Raw genomic sequence first — 23,724 nt, 5'->3', positions numbered from 1 at the left:
CGCCATTCACGCCAAGCCTTTTATTTTCTCATCTGCTCAGTGATAGCTGTCGATCTGCCGCACTCATTCTTTTGGCGGCGTTTTTAGAATAGGGCCTGTGTGCTGCCGACACACAATGAGGACAATAGCCTGCATGCTTTTCAGCATTTCCAGACTGCTAAGCTTTTCCTATTCTCCACTAAGTCTGCCTTGATTGATTACCTTAGGAGACAAATAATCCACCCGTTATTTTCACTTGATTATCGCTTGATTGTTAATGATTATTGATTGATTATGTGTGGTTTTAATAAAAGAGTCCGATGAAAAAACTATAGACATGGAGAACAGAATTAGAAAGCCTTACATTTGACATTTTACCTGAAGCTCCATTCATTTGAGCTAATTATACCTGATTTGACTGTTTAGGACTATATGATTGTCAGTTATCAATTTTTAACTGTCAAAAACCTAACCTTAAAAACCAGTTCCACTTAATTATGAAACCCTGTGTGGGACATTCAGTCATTCAGAGCTGCTGGTTGTGAAATATGTTGTTCACTATGGATTTCAGATTTCTTTACAGCGGTCATGACCATGGAACCAGGTCATGGAACCAGGTCATGTAACCAGACGTTGTTATGACTACAACACTTATAGCCATTTTATTATTGTCCAGAATCACTCATGAAGCTACACATGTCCTTAAAGTTCACTTTTAGATGCATCGAACTCTTAGATGCATTGGACTTGGTGGGTTTCTCTAGAAAACACGAATATTTTTATAGAAAAAATGAATATTACACTTAAATTTTCATGTTCTACTGTAAAACAGTTCCGCACGGCAGACTCTAATCTCGTCATTAACTTGTTACCATCTAAAAACGCTCCTCACTGCTGTATGCTGTTAATAATGTTGGTTAATGGTGCCTAGAGAACGCCAAAATGAACAGTGCTAGAACACAGTGGTAAAAACAAAGGATCGGAACTGGATTGAGCTTAAAATAGCCGATGCCCGGTTCATTTAAATATGCCTGGATCAGGACATCCCTACTGTAAGATGTTTTTTGATATGTTAACTCTGATTTACTGTCCTGTAGTTAAGAGGGGGTGCCTTTTAAGTGACATAACTCTCGTTGGGAGATGGCAGATTCAAATCTTAGTGAAGCCACAGTTAAAAATCACAAAAAACTTATGCAAAACATATGCCCTTATTGGTTATTATGATCAGGCAGCAGTTTTATCGGTCAGGCTATATTATCATCTCAAAAGATGCTGAATAATCACTCATTAAGGTCAGTTTTAATCCATGAATCCATCAGGTTGAAGCGATCAGGAGGCCTGTTCTCCACACTGAAGTGATAAATGTGCTTTTAACGGCCTTCTCTTCTTGACATGCTTTTGTAAAGCTGCGCAAGAATAAAGTACAGTGATGTCCCCAGTACTTCTTACTGTCAGCAAAACTTCCCATAAAGGAGCGTTAGTTCTTGTCTTCCCCCTGCTGTGATGATTTATGTATCTTAAACAACCAAGTGGTCGGGTGTTTTTATTTTTTTTGTTGGCCGGCGTGTACAGCGCTGAGGTTTATGGAATCGGGCTGCACTTTTTAGAAGCTTTCTACCGAAGCGCTTATGATTAATAGACTTGCAATTTAGTGGAAAATGTATGAGTGTTTTTCGAAGCAACATTGTTTACTCATTCCTTGATGATCTGCCGCGTCCAGAATGCCCAGGAACAAAGCATGGAATCTGCTTTTCCTGAACTTTCGTCTTTTTAAAGGAGCTGAAGTGTGAAGGATTTTTAGGAGTGGCCGGGCTAGTCAGCATTTGTATGTAATTACACTCGTTTTCAGTGCCTTTATTTACTCGTCAGTGCCCTTCATAGGACGGTGTTGTTGTTGTTTACGAAGAACCGGTGTGCTTTCATTATAAAAAAAAATAAGTCACCAAGTATGTTTGAGAGAATGCGTCATTAGATCCATCATTAAAACGAGGCCTTGCTTGTTTTAATCAAGTTTTCCCAAAAATCACACTGAACAGACGGTCTAGAAACCAGAACCCAGTGAAACTCGCTTGTAACAAGAGATAAAGGAGAATAAACCCTATGCACATACTCACACACACACACACACAGAAGAGTGCTATCAGCTCTGTGTGCAAGCACTGCTTGCAATGCTTCCACAGTCAGGTAACTGACTCCACATCTCAGTATAAAATAAACAAGTAAATAAAAACAGGCAGTGGCATTCAGGTACAGCGAATGCAGACAGCAGTGTTCGCTTTCCCTGCAGCGCTCTGTTTATTAGTATTCCTAGACAATCTGATGTCCGCAAAGGAACCAACAGCAGCTTGTCCATCTACCATAGATGAAAAGAAAACTAACAAGTTGATCATTTTATCTGTAAATGTGTAAATTAGCATGTATTCACACTCCAGCGCTGACAGGAGCTGCTGATTTGATTCAGTGGCTGATCGATTGGCCTCCCAACCCCATGCAGGGAGTGAGCAGCGTGTTCATGTGTGCATGTGTGTCACAGCAGCCCCCAGGGGTCTCATGCGGTACCATAGTGACGGCCTTTGGCCGGCCTGACTCTGCTCTTTTGTTTGGTCACCTCTGCCACAGCTGTAAAGTCATGCAAGACATGAGTATGTGTGTGGGTATTATAGCTCCAGCTCGCTGATGTGGCTTGGTTTTTAGCGCCGATTAGTTATGGTCGCAGAGGGCCTTTAGCCGTTCAGACCTTTGGGCCCATCTCTCTTTTTATGTGCTAAAGTACTGATCTCCCTTTCTCATCTGCTGCCTTTCATCTCCGGCTGCCTTTCAGGCGGGCTTTAGTATTAGGCCCTTTAGGCCTGCTCATATACCGCAAACACACGCTCCTCCATCCGCCCACACACAGTATGTTCAATGGGCTGGACTGAGCGTGATTAGCAGGAACGCTCTGTCCGTCTGAGAGAAGAATTATAGGACTAGTTCGGCGACAAATCAGATTTGCATTAGTTTCCACCACATCCCGACAGTAGTCCGTCAGCTAAGGCAAGCTTTTCACTGAAGTTAGGAACCTAATGGAGCTGTCGAGAAGTGGAAGCGCATATCCAACAAATTAGCACCAGCTAGCTTATGAGGTTTCTGACACTGATTGATACAGCTATGTAATGTTCTGTGGAGTGAAGTAATACTGTAAAAGGATGACAAAATAAAACCCTGCATCTAATAATAGGGGTTACACATAGTAGGGCCCAGTTCATTCCCTTTACCCCTACTGTAATCACCCACCCAAGCTCTTCAGGGGTCATCAAGTAGGTACCTCCCTCCCTCATCAGTGTTTCACTGGGTTAAGCCTCTTGAGCTCAACAGAAAGCTATCACATAACCGACTTCATTACTGTAGAGCCACACTGGCCTTCCTGGTGACTAAGGCCAATGTCGTCCAATGAATTTTGTACTGTGGTGAATGCACCATGATAGTCATCTCCTCTTGGGTTTTGAATGACTGGTCAGAGCTGGTTTAAAAGTAAAGAAATATGTATGATGCTCTTGCTGGTTATACAGAGCGTTTCTGTTAATGGGACCTAGAGGACACCAGACACTCTACACTGCTAGAAGATCTGCTAGAACACAGCGGTAAAAACAAAGGACCTGAACAGGATTGGGTTCAAAATAGCTAATACCTCATCCATTACACCATGCCTGTATCAGCTCCAATCCCAGTCCACTGAATCGTATCGGGACATATGTGTTTGATGTTTCCATGTAATGTATTTGATGTTAAGCCCAGTAGATCAAGTCTGCTTAAATCCACATTTTATTCTTTGTTAGATTGTGCAGATTTACTGTTAATTGTAAAAATGGACAGGCATTTCTTATTTATTTGTTTTGATTAATTATTATTTATTTATTTATTTATTGCTTTTTTATGGCTTATTTTTCTCCATTCAGTTCAGGAAGGTGCATGCACAATGTGCTGAAGACTATCAGAACATGAACCTCTGTTTCTTTTGCATAAGCGCACAAGGCGCCGTTTCTGGCGCGGCATAGCAAGGCCTATAAATTATGTGCAGGATAACTGATTTAATGTTAAAACAACCCCTTTGTTTTAAACATGAGCGCAACAAATCAGCTGCTCTCTCAGGGGAGGGAAATTACAGGTGCCTAAGGTAATGCTCATTTTTCAACTTTACATTCAGCCATCCACTCACCGGTTTAAATATAGCTTAAGTAAAAAAAAAAAAAAGGCCCCTCTGATGCATTTCCAGTTGTTGGTGAAACCCCAGCAGGACCTACTCTTTTTTCATAAAGACACAAAAATCTTCCTTAACGAACCGCCTTGCAAACCCCCTCCCCCCCTTTGTGTAATGTTTACATAACATTTTTTCCTTTCTTTCTTTTTTATTGCCATAAATTGACTCATTGAACATCTGGCAGGAGAGATGGGCCACCCCGGACGCTTCTTGAGTTCCAGCGCGTCCGTAACAGTAGATTTCCACTGCGTCGCGCTCAGTTCTTAATCAGATCTATTTTCGCCGCGGCTGACACTTGAATAATGAGGAGCAGGTTCGAAGATTGGGGTTTTTGGCAGCGGGGATGACCGCCTCTAGCCAACACAAACGCGACTGTCGGGAAACTAATGCGCTCAGCTGGAATGGTGGAGACGCTGTCCTGCCACGCTCGTCCGTTGCTGCTCACGAGATAAAGCCGTCAGGTTTATTATTTATTTATTTATTTATTTATTTATTCTGTCTTTCTTCAATGAGCGGAAGCATTGTTTCATAATTGCCTGCTTTGCTAATGGATCCCATTGCTCAGATGTCGTTTGCTGTGATTGATGCCTTTCCAAAAACGAGGTTGCGTTTGATCTTCAGTTCTCCGACTATCAGCAGCTGGCTTTTCAACAATGCCCCCCCAGTGAGCCGTTCCAAGCTGTTATTTATGTCTGTTATTTTATTTGGCTAATTATGCCAGGCTCTGGCTGCTACCTGTTCTAGCTTCATTCACCGCAGCTGAACGAGTCTTAGGATCTTAGTAAGAGTAATCATGTTTTTTGGTAACATGGCCTCACGCTCAGACGTCTCCCCGTAGCTCCTTTCCCACTGTATCCTCGGCTTTTTTAGAGAGAGGGCAGCGTCCCTTGTGAGGAAGTGTCCTTCCTCACATTGTAAGAGAATGCTAATCTTCTCTTTTGTTTCTCAGACGAAAGCTTGCGAAAGCTCCTTATCTCCCCCCCTCCGTATAGGTAGCGGCCGTGAATGGCCAGCCTGTCTGCATGAAGCCAGCGCGTCCGTAATCCGGCTCGCTTGCGGTAATGCGCCGGGGTTGTGCGCGAATTAGCCCAAACACGATCCATCTTTTAACCATTTAATCTGCCCGTTTTCACAATCCTCTTTCTGTTAACATTTTGTACTTCACGTCCGGAGCCCCTTTGCGCTCTGAGGCCGGGTGTAGGTGTCTGGAAGAGCAGCCACGTAAGAAACTGGATCCTCCGCCTTGGTGTGTGTAGCTTTCTGGCTGCCTTGCGGTTCCTTCCCCTCTCTTTCCTTTGCGCTCCCTTGCTCTTGTTTCCTGAAGCAGGGGTGGTGCCAGAGGCCAGATTAAAATGTTTGAAGGCATAAGGCCTGTTGCTTTGTGTGCAAGGAGTGTGGTGAAGCATTTCCTCATTTCTGTCTGAATTATGTAGTCCAACTGGTTTCCAATAGGTCAAGACGGGTAACATAGTGGGTGACAACACTGCCCTCTCTGTGGCAGACTTGGGGACTTGATTCCCTGGCCAGGCCAGCAGGCCACACTACCAGTAGGATTTTTGGGCAAGACTTCTAGCACTACTTTCAAGTACCTGTGAACTGGAAGGGAGAGAATGAATGAATTGAGGGGTTGCCAGTACAGTAAAGTAAGTGAGCAAACCAGATTATTTGAATAGATAATGGGTTATCAGCTAATTTAGGGCTGATTCACGCTCGATCCTTTGTTTTTGCCACTGTACAGCCGTGTTACAGGCTTTGACGCAGTTTAAGATGTCTGTAGGATGGAGCTCCTAGTGTTTTGACTTCGTTTGAAGAATAGCCCTCCCCTCCAGACTTGGCCACTCAACATACACTCCCATCATGCCACTTACTAATATTACAGCTGGTTAACATTGGCCGCAATTATAGAAATGCTCTGTTTTGCCAGCAGTAGCACTGCACAGCCTTTCTGGATGCCAAATAAACAGTCTAAATGTGTGGCCATTAGTGAAGCTCGAAGTCATAGCTTCTCCTCAACCCTACAGTACAGTTCTTTCTTACATAGAACTTTTGTCAAATCTAAACACAGATCTGTTATGACAATAGCCCAGTAGTCAGTGCACTGCAGTGCATTGATTTAAGCAAAACCGCTGTTACACATAGACTCTAACTGGTAGGAATAAAGAGCAGAGAAAAGAGAAAAAAGGGGAAGAGACATGAAATGTAGGTCAAGTGGTGTGAAAAGAACACATTTCCCTATCATTCAGACATGATAGCTGCAGTGCAGGTGGCAGCATTTTACTGGAGAACGCTTAAGGAAAGTACAAGTCTCCCCCGAAACAACAGAATTTGACCTGTTCAGCCCAGCGTTATTCAGAAAGACTCACTAGTTCAGACTCTCTTCCCTTCGCTTTGTTTATCTCTGTGTCTGCCTGTCTTTCCTTCTTCAGTCTTCATACTGTCCCTGCCGCCTGGTATTCTTTCTCTGTTCAGCAAGCCATCATACGGAGGTTAATTCCCAATGCAACCGAGCAGGGGTACATAGCAGAGGGTCGGGTCCTTTAACCCGACACTAGAGCATCGCTGGTGCCTTTACTAAAATGGCCATCAGAGGCCTATCTCCTGCATGTGTGTACGTTAGCGACTCTATTCGATTTGCTTTTCCCACAAAAGTCCTGGATCAATGATACCAAATGAGATGCTGATGTGCCAACTTTGCAGTAACAGCATGCTGAACTACTGGAGGAGAAGCTCAATATTAGCTCCCCACTAAACACTCAGAGACTTCCTCTTAGTTGGATGGCAGATGACCAAGTTTCTCACAGTAGATGTCTCTTGGACGGTGCGTTGGGATTGACGAGGAACGAACGAAACAGTTGTTCTACGCTCAGGTTCTGTGAACTGCGTAGAGACAATGCTCGCTGGAGGCCACCTGAACAAAATAATCTGTCAATCAGTGTTAGATTATCTGAGGGAGGAAAATAACAGCGAAGGTGCCAGACTGTCACATCAGGACATTAGAAATAATTATCATCTATTATGGCCAGAAGAAACGATATGTCAATCTGTCACAAAATGCCACTGCCGGCAGGAAGGCTCATCCATCCCCTTCACTCCTACTTTTTTGCATGTCCTCATCAACCCTTCCTCAGATTGGCAGTCGGCAAACATGGCAAGCGTCTGGACGTGACTCAAGAATGTTAAGAAACTGGGCACCAAACTCACTCGCAAAAAGCCCTAAACCAGTATCCTTACCCACTGAGCGCTCCATTCTTCTCGCCTGAGTGTCCATAGGAGATAGCGCTTCTTTGTCTTCGGCGCTGTCTCGGTATGTGGAATGTCATTGAAACACTTTCAGTGGAACAAGCCAAGTCTCATTTCTCTCTGGAGTGGAAGGATTGCAAGGCCTTCCTCCACCATCAAGGCCATGAATAGGAAAATCCATTATTCTCCCCACGGCACAAACAGAAGGCTCGACCACTCACTGGAAGGTAAATTACAGACGCCGGGCCTCGCCGCCCGCCTCCAAGCTTGAGAGTACTGTCAGGCCCCGCGGTAATCTCTTGCTGTCTCGTTCCGTTTAACCTCGGCCTGGCTTTCTAAGGGGCCGGCTAATTTCTTTGTGCGGTAAATGAGTGCTGCTGTTGTCCACTCCCAGCGGCGCTCCCCTAGCCGCCCATGTCAACCAGCACAGCCCATTAGCTCGTTCCATTAGCTCGCCTTTCACGCTCGTGGCACCTCAGACAAAAGCCCGCTCTCAGCTGTTGTTTAGCGTTCCGGGTTTATTTTTTTCCAGAACGTCATGATATCAACTCGAAGCAAATGGCCAGTTAAGTGGTGCATGTTATCCTACTGTCAGATCCTTCCACGCTGCCTTGTTCACAAGTCATGCGTCATGTTCTCGAGAGCACCCTGGCACACTGGGTCCCTGAAGCGGTAATAATTGCATGTTAGTCCATGCTACTGTCAGCTCGGAAATTGTGTCCGCAAAGGCATCATTTGGCGAACTCCATCTTCGCTCTTCTCATCTGAAATCGGGCCGGCAGGAGCAGACATGCTACACCCTCATTCATTCACTTTGGGAATAGGTTCGAATCTTAGCATAACAGCGGTATGTTTTTACGGCTAGCTGTGCCAAGAATCACTGTAGCCAAAGGGGTAGCCGTGCCGGCAGGCCTGGAATGCCCGCCTCAGAAACTGCTCTGTTTGCGCACGTCACTCTCAGCGAGGCGGGAGAGAGACAGCCGGCTTTCAGGCCGGTCCCTCACGTCAGCGGACGCTTTGATATGAAGCCTAATTTGCCGCCTGGTTGCTTGTGTAAACATGTCAGGGATGCTCAGGCTCCTCAGACGCCGCAATAAACACCCCCTCCAACCCAACTGCAGGGACATAAAAATAAACCACCCCTGCTTCACGGCCGTAAGAAGCCGGCGTGTCAGCGGGGTCGAGGGCCCTCCTGTTTTGGTGATTTGCGAACGCGCTAATCTTAGCATGTTAGCTGAGGGAGCTGCTGGGAGACTGTGGTCGGGGCTTAAGCCCTCGGCTCATGTGGGATCTGTGCTTCATGCAGGGGCTCAGACACCCAAAGACTAACCCACACACCGGCTTGCCAGCATGTGTAATGGTTTCTTTCTTGGTTTTCATTGCTAGCCATCCCTCAAGTACCAAATGGCTGTATAGATTTTTTTTTTTGTAGAAATGCTTCTCGAGTTCTGTTATCAGGAGAGATCAATCAAACAGATGTAGAGTCATTAGATAAGCACTTCATTTTGTGGATTTTTTTCAGTATTTAACCCTTTGAGACCTGTATGGGATATTGCTTACTCTACATGACATAGCTTAACTAGAACAGATTAGCTCCATAGCTGAGGCCAAGTCATTCATGATAGACTGAATACAGCATATAATAAGTCATAAAATTCTTAATTCAATAAAAGTTTCGATTGTGTCCTTCTAGGTACTTCTGAAATGCTACTATTAGCACTAGCAGTTAGGGTTGTATAGTGGGTACCAACATCACCTCCCCCGTGGGAGACCTACGATGATCAGTAGGCCTTGCAACTTAATTTGCTCCACTCTCCAGTTTCATTTGTATTATTTGGTGCTTAAATGCATTGAATCATGTGTATTATTATTATTTCATGTACTGTTAGAACACATATCATGTACTTTACACCAGTAAATATCTCCCGCTGAATTTAGATTAGTAAGCTTGCAGTTTAAGGAGTGTAAAGAACTAATAGTTAGCCTTAAGTCGAATTACCAGAGCATGAAAGCTCAGAGCTCCTCTGTCCACTGTAACGCTTCCAGTCTCCAGATCCCACAGCCTGAACTAGAGCTCCTGCTTTCAATTACCAGTCCTCACAGGTCGAGAAATATCACAGATAAAATCACATCTCTCTTTCTCCTCTGGCTGCCGGAGAGCGGCCTTATTCGCGCCAGGCCGGGGTTCTGAGGTAAATAGGCAGTGACAGGGCTTTCATGTAGCTGAAATGGGGATACCTCTCTCCCCAGAAGCCACCTCGTTCTCAGCGACGAGGTGTTAAAATCGAGGAAACCGCGAGGCCTCTGCCGCTCCCTCCATTTTAGACTCGTCACAGGAGTGTTCACAGGCTCCCGAAGAAAAAAAAAAAAAAAAAAAAAAGAAAAGAAAATGGAATGAAATTGAGATCTTAAAACAGGAATAGTCTCTGGACGGAAAGCCGATAGCGGCGTGTCCCCGGTAATCATCATTAAAATGCATGGCAGCACATGCGCCAACATCCACCCAAACATCCAGGCATGGTTCTGGGCTGTAAGAGAAATCACGTGGGCCTGGTTCCCCCTTTTGACCAAAAAGCCACTTTGCACAAACAGCTGGTGTAGTCTTTGTGTGGGTGTTAGCCCTGCCAGACTCAGAATAGCACTTTTTATTTTGTGCCTGAATCTTGAAACAGAGGAAATCAGCATTATAACAGCCAGGGCAGACTGAAATTGACCCGTCTTAAATAGGGTCAATTTGTGTCCGATTAAGTGCGGGTGCGCAGTTTCATTCAATTATCAAAGTGTCAGATGTTTCAGACACAGAACTGAAGTTGGCCTGAAGTATTCAGGGTTTGCTGCTCTCTAGTGCTATAATTGCTGCAAGCCATAGAGCATTTCAATCTCACCATAATTAAAGCCCTTAAAGGGACGATTTGGTGAGAAATCAGATGAACATGATTTATCTCTCAGTTGAGATGCAGTTGATCAGCCAAGACGTGTTTTTGGAAACTGACGGTTGCAATTTTAGCTTATGGCAGATGGGTGCTGGGCTAACGTTGCTAACAAACACTGGCAATGTATTGTTACCAGTGATCCGCTTAGCACAAAAATCAAGTGCTGAATGGTAGAGCTTTTCCAAGTGGACAGCAGTGTGCTCAGCACAAAGACTACTTGAGCTGTTACTGCGACATAACCAGTCACTGCAGAGGAACTTGTCTATACAAGAGCCTTTGACACAGGCATGCACTTCAAGCACAGTCATCCAGAGCACGACCGTGCTTGAAGGGCCCACATCCTGCTTATCCTATTTTTTTTATATCTTGTCCTTTTTCCCACTGAGGTCCACGTATGATGTTTGTGTGAGTGTGTGTACCAAAAAGCAGTCGTAAATTCAGTGTTTGTGTGACCACTAGATTTTTGATTATGGTGGAGAAACATATTTAGGATGTTGTAAGGCAAAATAGTCCTCAAAGACAGCTGGTTTTATTAGACCTACCACTGTTTTACCTGCATCTACATCTCTAGCAATAAAACTTCAGAAGAAGACATGTGTTGGGTCATGGCTGGTTTGGGATAGTAAATAGGCTCCACTGTTCACCGCCACGCAGGTTTCTCTACAACAGACCATTTCACACCAACTTTGTTTACATCTTAAGGCCAGACTTGTTCAAAACAGAGAGTGGACTTCCCCTTTAAGAACTATGTGTAGGACTGAAAGTTAAGCTGGAAGGCTTCTGTCCTGTTCTTCATACTGGCTATAATTCACAGGGTCTGGCGTTACTATGATGGTGCTTCATTAGGAACATTGTCCATATGGTCTGATGAAATAAATTGAGGGTGTAAATGACTCGTTGTCATTGAGACGTGTGAGGGAGATTCTTGCGCGGTGCCTCGGGCGATCCGGCCTTAATTTGAGCTTTGCCTGTGATCTGGGGCTGCCTGCGGGACGTCCTTCGACACCTCACCCCACCCCACCCCCCCTCACTAAAGGTGAAATACTGAAATAATCCCTTTAAGTTGCCCATTTTCTACACTAACCTTGCCTTTGTTTCCGCTGTGCTTGGAGTACAGCTTTCTCTCTCTCTCTCTCTCTCTCTCTCTCTCTCTTTCTTTTCCCTTTCTCTTTGTGTCTCTCGCTCTCTCTCTTCTTTCTGCCTCTTTTTTGCTTGTTCTCTTGTTCTCTCGTTCTCGTTTCTCTGCCTTTCTGTCTTTCTTTCTATCTCTCTGTCTGCTTATCTATCTGTCTTTCCCTTTTTCTGTCTCTCTCTCGCTCTCTTTTTCTGAACACCCCCCCAAAACCCAGCACCCCCCCCCAGATGGACTATTTAAGAATAAACTTGTCAGTACTTACAGAGGGCTCAACATCATCACTCTTAAGTATACATGTGCTGCTCTGCTCTGCTCTGCTCTGCTCTGTCTGTGTGTGTGTGTGTGTGAGAGAGAGAGTTAGTTAAGTATGCTCATGATGCCGGAGGGGCAGTTTGATCCAAACACCAGCTGTTGTAAGATGTGAGCACAAGCTCACTGATCTGTTCTTCCCTGCCCTCTTTTTTATGTGAACTCAACTGTGAAAGAGGCTCTCTCTCACTCTCCGTCACACTCTCTCTCTCTCTCCCTCTCAGCCTGTGGCCGTGGCTTCTATAAGTCTTCGTCTCAGGATCTGCAGTGCTCGCGCTGTCCGGCCCACAGCTATAATGACAGGGAGGGCTCCTGGAGATGTGACTGCGAGGACGGATACTACAGAGCGCTGTCTGACCCACCATCCATCGCCTGTACCAGTGAGTGGAGCCTCTCTCACACACACACACACACACACACACACACACACACACACACACACACACACACAAGTATTTCTGAACCTCACAGCAATTCAGTTCTTTTGAAAAAGAACATATATTTCTTCAAGACTGATGCCGGCATGCAGTTTTATACATCCTCACACACATACACACACAGGCTTGATCGTAAAATACTCTCACTGGTCTTCCCAAAACCTCTGATCTGTTCTCCATCCAGCCCAGATTCAGACATGAGCTCCTCCCCCTTGCCCCAATATGTCTTTATAATCTCTCTCTCTCTCTCTCTCTCTCTCTCTCTGTCTGGTAGCTAATGATCAGAAGGGCAATTTGCTGTTTCCCGTCAAATTAGATTGCAATTACTGTCAGAAATGGAAGCCACAGGACCCAGACACCCCCTGCCATACTGCTCTTCTCTTTATTCTGCTTCTTTTCTCTTCTCTTCATTCTGCTTCTCTTCTCTTCATTCTGCTTCTCTTCTCTACTTTTCTCTTCTCTTTTCTTCATTCTGCTTCTCTTCATTCTGCTTCTCTTCTTTTCTCTTCTCTTCTCTTCATTCTGCTTCTCTTCTCTTCTCTTCATTCTGCTTCTTTTCTCTTCTCTTCTTTTCTCTTCTCTTTTCTTCATTCTGCTTCTCTTCTCTTCATTCTGCTTCTCTTCATTCTGCTTCTCTTCTTTTCTCTTCTCTTCTCTTCATTCTGCTTCTCTTCTCTTCATTCTGCTTCTTTTCTCTTCTCTTCTTTTCTCTTCTCTTCTCTTCTTTTCTCTTCTCTTTTCTTCATTCTGCTTCTCTTCTCTTCATTCTGCTTCTCTTCTCTTCTCTTCTCTTCTCTTCATTCTGCTTCTCTTCTCTTCATTCTGCATCTTTTCTCTTCATTCTGCTTCTCTTCTCTTCATTCTGCTTCTCTTCTCTTCATTCTGCATCTTTTCTCTTCATTCTGCTTCTCTTCTCTTCATTCTGCTTCTCTTCATTCTGCTTCTCTTCTCTTCTCTTCATTCTGCTTCTCTTCTCTTCTCTCCTCTTCTCTTCTCTTCATTCTGCTTCTCTTCTCTTCTCTTCTATTTATTCTGCTTCTTTTCTCTCCTCTCCACTTCATTCAGCTTTTCTCCTCTCCTCTTCTTTCCTCTTTTCTTCTCTTCTCTTCTTTTCTCTTCATTCTGCATCCCCCCTCCTCTTCCCCCACTTTCATTTGTTATGGCTAGTACCTCAATTACACGCCAGCCATTGATGACTTGTTTACACAGGCGAGCCAAGGGGAGAGAGAGAGAGAGAGAGAGATGTTGGATTGTTGATAGGAGGGGTTCGCATGCTTCTTAATCCACCACAAAACAGGTTTCTTCAGAACCACGGGCTGTTTTTCCCTCTCTGCTCTTAAAATGAAGGGAAATAACTGGTGGATAAACCTGCAGTATTGAAAGAGAAGAGGTGGAGAGGCAGGGGAGAGGAAACAGCTGATGCAGTGAGCTCTGAAGAAAAAAGGGGGGAAAAAAGGGAGATTTGGCCTTTGTAGCCCGAAACAACATCAACCTTGTTTCTGCATTGAAAGTCAGTGACGAGTTTAACAGCGGCTCCCCTGAGAGGCGCTTGTGTGATGCCAGTGGTGCTAGGCTGGCTGTATGACTTGCTGAATAAAAACACAAGACAGAACTTGCAGCAGACCCTCTTCTGATCACACTGTGGGCATATGAGCATTTGCTGTATTCAGATGACATGATAAGTGGCAATTATCGGGGACCAAGCAATAGGTTGGTGTGCCAGTAAAGCACAAAGGACGCTGTTTTTGGATGTAAGTCGTCTGAAAGTGAGACTTTTAGACATGACCTGAATTGGCATAGTTGTTGAACTCCACGGTAAGTAATTCACAGCAGTTACCCACAATGCATCGGCATTTTCATGTTAAAATCACTTCAGTTTTCTCCAAGGAACGATGCTGCCGGAGCTCGCTACGGGGGGTTGCTTTCTGAACTTGTCACCTTTTTCACTGCTCAGGAGTTCTCATGTCTGAGGCTCCACAAACACCCACTCCCTCTTTGTCTCTCTCTCTCTCTTGTTCCGTCTTTCCATTTGTTTCTCTCAGCATTTTTCTCAAATCCACACCCTAAACGTTTTCCACACACACGCCAGCTTCATTTGTGACCAAATCAAAAGACAGGAACACACTGTAAGCAATTTCGTCTAATTGTTACCCGCGATACTAAATAAGAAGTAAGAACGTGGGAAAGCCTGCCTCTCTCTTCCTCGCTCTCTCTCTTTCTCTTTGTGCGCAACAGATCCCTCTCTCATGGCTGGATTGTGGTTTCCGTGTCTGGCAATGAAAACATTCACTTCGCTTCTCTTGTGGATCGAGGGCAAACACAGAGAAACACACACACATACACGGAGGATAGGGCTGCAAAACCATCCCTTTTCCTTTTCCTTCAGTAGCTGCTATACTAATGGGGTAGATCAGCCAAGACATGTTTACTACTTTAGATTTGCCCTGGAGCTCCAAGGCTAATGTGGCTAACAACTACACTATGTGTCCAAATGTTTGTGGACACCCCTTCTAAGGAATGCATTCAGTTATGATAAGTTGCATCCATTTCTGACACAGATGTGCAAATGCGTGCACACACACACAGACACACACAGCTTGTCTAGTCCCTGTAGAGAGGTATTGCCAATAGAATAGGACTCTCTGAAGCAGATAAGCCTGAACCTATTGACACCGTGCCTGATACGAGGCATGGGCTACAGGGCTGCAAAGTGTTCTTTGGAATGATGGATGGAGCACCATCCAATGCTTTTGGGCTGAGTTGGGGATGAGGTGGGGTGGTGATTATAGAGAATCCTGACTTCACTGAAACTATTGTCGCTGCATGCAATCAGATTCTCACAGCAATGCTCCAAAATCTATAGAATGCCTTTCATGGACAGTGGAGAGCGCTACTCCGACAAAAGCAGCATAATAGGCATGATATAGGGTGCCGGACAAAGGATGGTAGCATCTTGGACGCTGCCATAGTGCAGGTGTACTGAAGATGGGCTTCCTACACATTGAGTACAGTGGTGCCCCACGGGCCATTTGTCCCAGAGGAAAACGACGGCTCCGGAGACTAGAACTGTGGACGATGCTCCACTGTGGACCAGTTAGGCTGTATAATGAACACCTTCCATGACCTAAAACAGTCCATGTCACGACACTGGTGGTTATTCCAACTGTTAGGCAGGTGTTAGGTGGGTGTTCATAATGTTGCGTATGATATGGCTGTATGTATAAGATCTTGTGAGCTAGTGGAATCACAGTCAGTGACACTCAAACGGCCTCATAGCGCAAAAGTTTGAGCGTACAATTAGGTTGTCACTAGAGGAGGAACTTTAAAATCCCGTCCATTAGCCCGAGCCCTTCAACCCGCCGTGTTAGGCTGCGCTCTTCAAAAGTTTTATCTTAATTATCTCTGGATTAAGTTATTGTGGCCGTGTGAATTGTCTGGGATGAAGCTTTTCGTTGGGGGATTTAGAGTCGTGGGAGCCTTGCCGGTAATTGGAGGCAAATTTACATCTGCTGAATAAACATCCACATAGACAGCTTTTAAATGAACGTGTGTAAGCCTGACGAACCTTAGGCCTTAGACAAACAGACACACGCAAGCACAGACACACACACACACACTCTTTCACACACTCACATGCGTACAAACACAGTTCCTCAGAACACGGATTAAGACGCAGAGCAATAAAATTCTGATTGCAGGGGAGGAAAGCAGACGGCGGAGATTCTCCGGCAGCTCACAAAGGCAAAGGCATGCCATTGTTCAAGTGAAAAAAACAACGTAAACAACACTAAATCTGCTCACAAATAGCTTTCGTGGGTGTGTATTTTGGCCCAGCACCAAATAATCCCTGCCTTAGTCTCAGGCAGCACTGTGAACTAATGAGATATATCAGGAGACTGCTGTTCCATCTGAGGAGTTGGGTGCGGGTGTGTGTGTGTGGGGAGGGGGGTGGAGGAGGTGGGCGGTATTTATTCATTTATTTATTTATTTATTTATTGTTCTACCTGGATGGGGAGAGGCAGGCTGATGACAGGTTTCAGAGACATCAATCATGCAACAGCTGTGCACTGAAAGCTGCCACTATGCGGGGTCTCTAAAGGGCAGAGAGAGAGCGAGAGAAAAAGAGAGGGAGGGAGGGAGGAAGGAGAGAGAGAGTTTGTTAGATGGGGTAAAGAGGAAAAGAAAAGGAGAGATGGAGAGAGGATTAATAGAGTTAGATGGGGAGAGAGAGGAAGAGAGAGAGAGAGAGAGAGAGAGAGAGAAAGAGTAAGACATGATAGAGAGAGTTAGATGGGAAAAGAGGAAAAGAAAGGAAGAGAGAGAGGGGATCAGTGAGAAAGGAGAGAGTGCATGCGGGGGGAAAGTTAGAAAGATAGAGGTAAAATCAGAGAGAGGGAAGAAAAGAGGCTAAGAGAGACAGAGAGAGAGAGAGAGAAAGAGAGAGAGAGAGAGAGAGAGAGAGAGAGAGAGTTAAATAGAGAGAGATAAAGTGAGAGTGTGAAAGAGTTAGAGAAAGGGAGGAATTTAGAAAGAAGGAAAAAGAGGGAGGTTAATAGTATAAGTGCTATCACTATTAATATTAAGCATCTCATGCATTGCTCTGGACCATATACCATATGGCAATAAAGCCACGCTTATGAATCTGTCTCAGAGAGAGAGAGAGAGAGAGAGAGAGAGAGAGAGAGACTCCCCTTTCCCCCCTCTATTGAACTGGCCACTGAAACTAGTTGACTTTCTGTCAGTACTTCCATTTTGCCAGCAGTTGCTGTGGGACAGGAGCCCAGCCTTAGCTCCTCTGTCCTATTTTCCCCTTGGCACTGCAGCAGCGGGGCCAGAGTTCAGCCGCCACCTTCAGTAGATTAGGGATTACTGCCTGCTTGATTTCAGCAGCGTCCGAATGCAACTGGCCAGCTTTCCCCCCGCTTAGCCATGCTTAATTAGTGACTTGACTTCTAATAGGCGGAGCAGGCCCAGGACTGCCAAGCCCAGCTCTCAACACAGCATTCCAAACTTAAGCCTTAAGTCTAGGCACAACACACACTCACACACACACGCTCACTCTCAGGATCAGCAGTTGACCTAATTAACATTCTGTCACTAGAAAGCAGAGGGTAGAAAAAGCGCAGCGCTTTCTCCTCGGCCCTCCGACAGGATCGCCTTGCTTCAAGAATAGACTTTATAAAAATAAAAGTGCCTAAAGGATTCTCGGCTTACACGTAATGGTCTTTATGTTATGTGTAGGTCCTTTAAACAAGCTCACACATCTCATCTGAAAAAAATGGTTCTTTGAAGAGTCATTTATTTACATGTTTTAATTCATATTAATAGAATATTTAAGACTAATATAAAAAAAATACACATTTGCTGCACTTTTTACACTATAAAACTAGAAATGTGATGTAGTGTTCAAACATTGGAAAAGTGGTAAAACACACCACTACGATCATACAGTCCACATATAGTTACCCAAAATGATATTATTTGTCACAGCATTATATATTGAGCCCACAAGACAATATATTAAGAACAGAAAGATTACACATATTAAATTATTTCATTGAACTCAATTGTTGACTCTATAAATCTGGCCGCAAAATAATAATTAAAAGCTTCAGTAAATGTATTTGTCACCTAAATATTTGTATTTGAGGTCTCTTTATATTTATTTATGACCTTTATATATATATCAATATTAATTTTGTACTCAATATATTTATTTTTGCTATTGATATATATTAATTTGTGTCCTCAATGTATTTATTTCTGACCTAAATATATGTATTTGTGGCATATATATATATACCTCAATTTATTTATTTGTGTCTTGATATATTTATTATGGCCTCAATAAATTAGTCAATATATTAATCTGTGATCTTAATATTTATATTTTGTGATATCAATATTTTCATTTGTAACATCTGTATATTGTCATTATTATATTATTAACCACTATGTCACCTTAGGAGCCACCTAGGAGCCACCTAGGAGCCCCCCCCCCCCCAAAAAAAAAATAAAAAGAATCGGCAACACCAATTCTGAACATTTTCGTTGTGGCAGAGAGAGATATTTTGTGTGTGTGTGTGTGTGTTTTAAGCCCACCGATGTTTGGCACAAAATGCGTAATTCATGGCTCTTCAGCACCATCAGAAATCACAGGTTCACTCAGCCTCGCTCCTCCAGAATCAACCAAACGGCACCCTGTAGAGGAGACGTGCACACACACACATACACACTCATTCACACGCTCACACAGACTCTCGAGCAGTACATGATTGAGACATCACAGTCTGCGAGGGCAAGGGAAGATTAATCCATGAAATGAAAGTTCTGTGGGAGGAGAGAGAGGGAAAGAGAGAGAGAGAAGGGGAACAAGGAGGAGTAGAGGGTGCTGTGTGCTGTTGAACAGCAGGTGAGGTTCAGCCACAGCTAAGAATTTCACATCACAATCATTAACCTAACCCTTTATCGCAATTAAGCTTATTTCAGGGGATAACACCAGAGGTCTGTACCTCTGGTACAGGTAAAGCCTGAAGCCAACCCGCACTCACAAGTCTGAGGCACAAACTCATCAGTCCTGATTAGTACAGGTCGATTGGAAACCCAAACCACAGAGAGAGCGAGCCCGAGCACGCAGGCCTGCAAACTGAGAAAGCATGTGCATGGGATAGGGAGAGATGGACAGGAAGACATACAGCACACTGGACGGTGAGTTAGGGACAGGAATGGAGAGAAGGCATGTGCATGAGAGAAAGCGCGTGAGAGAGAGAGAAACACAAAGAAGTAAAGCACACTGAACAGAAAGCGAGAGTGTGACAGACATGGAGAGAAAGCATGTTCATGGGAGAGAAAGAGACATGAAGAGAGAGAGAGAGAGAGAGCACACTGGACAAATCAAGTGTAAGAGAGTGCACAAGAGCGCGCAAGAGTACGTCAGACAGAGAGAATGCATGTGCACGAGAGGAGACAAGCTCAACCACTCAAGTCCAGTGCTGTATGTGAAAAATCACCCCAGACCCAACCTGAAACTTGAAATCGGGCTCAGTCCAGGCAGCAGACCTCTGCTTTTCACTGCTGTTAGGAGCTTAAACTTTGGTGGGCTTTGGCGTGAGATGAGCAACGGAGGCTGCCTCTTCAGATGAGCTAATGAGCCATAAGCAGTTGGGAGCTCGTGAAACCAGACCTACTCCTTGCATCAGTGGTTAAACTGCAACTTCGAACCTGCTTCAGAACTGCTCACAGTAACGCTATCCCACGTTGGACATCGTGGTTTGCCTTATAATTGGGCATCAGCACACAGCAGAGCAGGAGCCCGAGGAGAACTGAGCCGAGAGCCGCCGAGACCGGAGGGGGAGATGCAGCCCGAGGCTGCTGGTCCTTCGCGTATTTCGGTCGGGCCACATGTTTTCAATAGCCACAAATTGCAAGAGGATTCGCATATTAACGCAACATAACCGCAGGTCTTTATGTTATCTCTGGCTTAGATTAACGCTTATCTGTTTGATATCGCAGGGCATCCAGATACTGGAGTGGCCCTCCAATCATCTGAGGGTGGTTGTTTATTTATAGGCAATCTTCACCACTCCACATCCAAACAGGAGAGTGGCTGCGCTACTGGAGCCATTTCTCTTATCATTGTAAGGTAGCCATGGAAATGCAAGATAAACACATCCCAGGAGGTTAAGTGTGTGTGTGTTTGTCTGCTCTCTCCAACAGACAATGAAGTAGGAGGGACATCATTAGCATCTGTAGGTGAGGTTGTGAGAGATGGAGATAGAGACAAGGTGAAATAGAGCGAGCGAGAGAGATGCAAAAAGAGTTAGACACACGCCTCCCTCTCTACATTCGCCACAGGTGGCCCTTTCATCTTATCCGATCATGTATTCTTTCTCTCTCTCTCTCTCTCTCTCTCCTCGTCTGATGAATATGGAAGGCTCTGTTTGTGTGTGCGACAGACAGAGAGAGAGAGAGTTGTGTGTGTCTGCCATTAGTCCTAATGAGGGGCACACTGTAAGTGCCGTATTATCCGTCCCCAGCATTCTGCCGCCTGCTTTTTGCCCTCATACATATGAATGCTGTGTTCCGTTAGTAAATGTGTCAGGTTTCGAGGCCTAGCCACCTGCCCCCAGGCCATTTTGGGACAGGACATACCGCTGGAGCTAGGCTGAGGTTTGCATTGAGGCCTCGTACGTCCGAAAAAGCTCATACATAAGGATGTCCTGATTGAGCTCTGATTAGAGTTTAGGCTACACCGAGCACATCTCCATATTTGTGCTAATACGTCATGTCCAGATTAGGTAAACTATGCTGGGTTGCCACCAATTTACTAACACCAACACCAACACTAAAACGTGCATAGGGGGAATCAAGAGGGTTGCTATCAGGCCGATATCAGCAAATTTGGGAGCCACTATGGCAGTTTACCCCACAGTCAACTCAGGACATTGCAATCAGTGGCAGTCATTAGGGCCCAAGCACTACTCGGCTGTTCAGAACCAGTAGAATGCAAATGATGGTCATTCATTGATATAAAGTGAGGTGTCAAAAGAAATGTTCATATACATTTTCCCTTTTGACCTTGATATTATAGGCTACAGCATTTTAACAAATTAAAAACGATGCGATTTTTGGCTTGTAATTGCAGTAATTGCTAAATACTTCCACAGCAATTACACTCGTATTTTCATCTCAGAGTACACTACAATGTACTGGAATTTACGTGAACTCACCAAATCACTTTTCACCCACTACAAAGCACAGTGGGGCACACACAGCCTTAAGAAAAGATGGGCATGTGATCAGGCTTAATATAGATCCATTAAAAATGCCTTGATCGTCTCCATGCTCATTCCAGACATCCCTACTCATAAAAGCAGCACAGCCTCCTCTAACCCAAGCTTTAATAAAGTGGATCTAAAACAGGCCGTGAAATGGCTCGAACAACATTATGGCGATAGAATCGAGCGTCTGCTGGCTGTGGGAGGATAGCGGAGGCTGAGTGTAAGTCATTATTTTATGAGATGAGCTTGGGTGTCTGGTGTTGCGTAGGACAAAGAGATGACGCCTTGTTTCCCCCTGTTGAGGGCAGCTGGTTATTGTAGCCCATTTAAGCCCGTCATGGCCGGCGCTGTTAACTCCATAACTCACTTTTAATTCCCGCTCATAAATTTTGGCTTCGATTCAGACTCGCCGCCTCGCTTCCTGTCAAAAGCATAAACTTTTACTGCTCTCCTCGCTCCTAATCGTTACACGAGAAGCTTGTTAACCTTTCCGTCTGCTAATTAATTTACCTGCTCAGACGAGAGTTTGAGGGGGAACGGAAGACGGCCTTATCGGTAAAGGGTTTTTCTTTCCACGCTTCCTCCATGAAAGCGAATCCCGAAGCTTGTTATTGAGTTGTTCCACCGCTGTATCTCTTCCCGGTCTGCTCTGACCTTGGCAGCGCTCAAGTCGTACTCCCCCTGCATTTTGGAACATCTCGGAGTATCTGGGTTACAGTATAATTGCGTGTCAGTATTTGCCAGGGGGCTGGATTCTGCAGATCCCCATGGCACGCAAATACAGCAGGAGAGAGAGGAGAGGAATAATCCAGTGAGTGTACCCAGTGTCACTGTCACTCTTCTTATCGTGGGGGTTACATAACTCCTCTCTCTTCTCTCTTTCTTCCCCATTACCCCCCCCCCCCCCCCCCCCTTTTTTTTTTCACTTTCTGTATCTCATTCTTGCTCTCATCGCTCCTTCTATATGTGTCTTCTGCAGGGCCCCCTTCAGCTCCTCAGAACCTGGTCTACAACATCAACCAGACCACTGTCACTCTGGAGTGGAGCCCGCCGGCTGACACCGGAGGCCGAAATGACGTCACCTACCGGATTATCTGCCGTCGCTGCAGCTGGGAGCCAGAGGAGTGCGTCCCGTGCGGAGGAAACGTGGCTTACACGCCGCAGCAGAGCGGCCTCACCGACACCTACGTCACCATCAGCGAACTGCTGGCCCACGCCAACTACACCTTTGAGGTAGAGGCCGTCAACGGCGTCTCTGACCTTAGCCGCACGCAGAGGCTCTTCGCTGCCGTCAGCATCGCCACCAGCCAGGCCGGTAAGACATCGATACGCTTGTTATTTGAGCATATTGTAGAAAACAACGTATTGTACAGTGTCGGTATTGGCATATTATGGCTATTGTTTATTTGTATTGGTAAAGTATGGATTCAAATATAATATATGGATGGTATATCTGAGCGATATTTATAGTATATTTATATAGTATAATTTCTACACTCTATACATATTTTAGGTGTCAGTATTAGCAGATATGTACATGGCAAATATCAGATATCAGCATCAGTCCATAGTTCCCATATCAGTACATCCCCAAGCTAGTTGTAGTGCGACTAGTTGGAGGTACATGATGGAAGTACAGTTTCATAAAACCAAAAGTGATTGGAATTCAAAACTCCAGTAATGATATTGAAGGACATCATTACAATCAAAACAAGACTCTTAAATGGTTGAGCCATGAGCCATGACAATAAACAAACCTTTGTAGAGCTTAACAGGTAATATTGCTTGTTGCTGATAGTTGCAACTACCTAGCCAAATGGACAGCTACTGCCTGTGCCAGCATTTGTTTTGCTGCCGTAATTGTATACGGTGTATCGTATGTGAGACCATACAATATGTTAACAATGCTAACTAAACACTATGCTAACTGAGGGAATAGGCAGCTTTAATAATTCAGCTTGATCCACGTATGCACATATTTTTCAATCTGCGTCTCCAGCTCTGGGCAGGATGAGTAGCTATTGGAAGTGAGTGAATTTAGTCCAGGAACAATCAGTGTCTGGAAAACAGGCGTCTTCAGTCTGAGATCAGAGCCTTGTGTGGTGTTTGACCAAAACCTGACCGGCTATGTGATCAGGCCTCCTCTCGGCCTGAGTGATCTTCGCAGACAGGACCCACCTCTGTGTTTATAACCTCCTTCAAGTCATGCGGAAATTCTCAAACTTTCAGGACGCGCTACGATGTGACGGCACGCGCCAGAGCGGGTGTTTGTAATTGAGCGAAGTGGTTTCACGCTCATGCGGCGGCCACTTTGGTTTTTGCTTGATTTTTAGCTGTGTTGCTTGGCTGGACGGCCCTCTCGTCGCTAGGCTGTGTAATTTGAAGCCGGGAGCGTTTGGCGTGCTGTACTTACCTCGGTGGGAATAATTTGACAAATTATTTGGCAGCAGTTTTCCTGCAGTTCATAATTTGCGGTTGGATACCACGGTTAGTGATGGAGCAATGATAAATAAGAAAAGTCACGCGAGGATTCCCTCGTTTCTCTCTTTCTTTCTGACGTTCTTTTTTTTCCACATCAGAACCACATGAAACCTTGTAAGACCATTTCGAGTGACAGGCTGACATTTCTGTCAGTTTCTTTCTTTCTTTTTTTTTTTTTGTCAAAGGCTCGACA

At 44.8% G+C, this 23,724-nt stretch overlaps 1 protein-coding gene across 7 annotated transcripts in view; it reads left to right on the top strand.

Moving 5' to 3' along the window:
* epha7 (eph receptor A7) overlaps positions 1 to 23,724 on the top strand; it is a 98,386-nt gene that overhangs the window by 13,300 nt on the left and 61,362 nt on the right. For all 7 annotated transcript variants that reach the window (XM_072678568.1, XM_072678541.1, XM_072678559.1 and 4 more), the window contains exons 4-5: positions 12,058 to 12,213; positions 22,030 to 22,365. In XM_072678568.1, coding sequence (XP_072534669.1) covers positions 12,058 to 12,213; positions 22,030 to 22,365 — 492 coding nt within the window. The remainder of the gene's footprint in view (positions 1 to 12,057; positions 12,214 to 22,029; positions 22,366 to 23,724) is intronic.

This window comes from Salminus brasiliensis, chromosome 1 (genome assembly GCF_030463535.1).
Source record: "Salminus brasiliensis chromosome 1, fSalBra1.hap2, whole genome shotgun sequence".
Classification (NCBI taxonomy): domain Eukaryota; kingdom Metazoa; phylum Chordata; class Actinopteri; order Characiformes; family Bryconidae; genus Salminus; species Salminus brasiliensis.
This window is presented reverse-complemented; position numbering and strand designations above follow the sequence as displayed.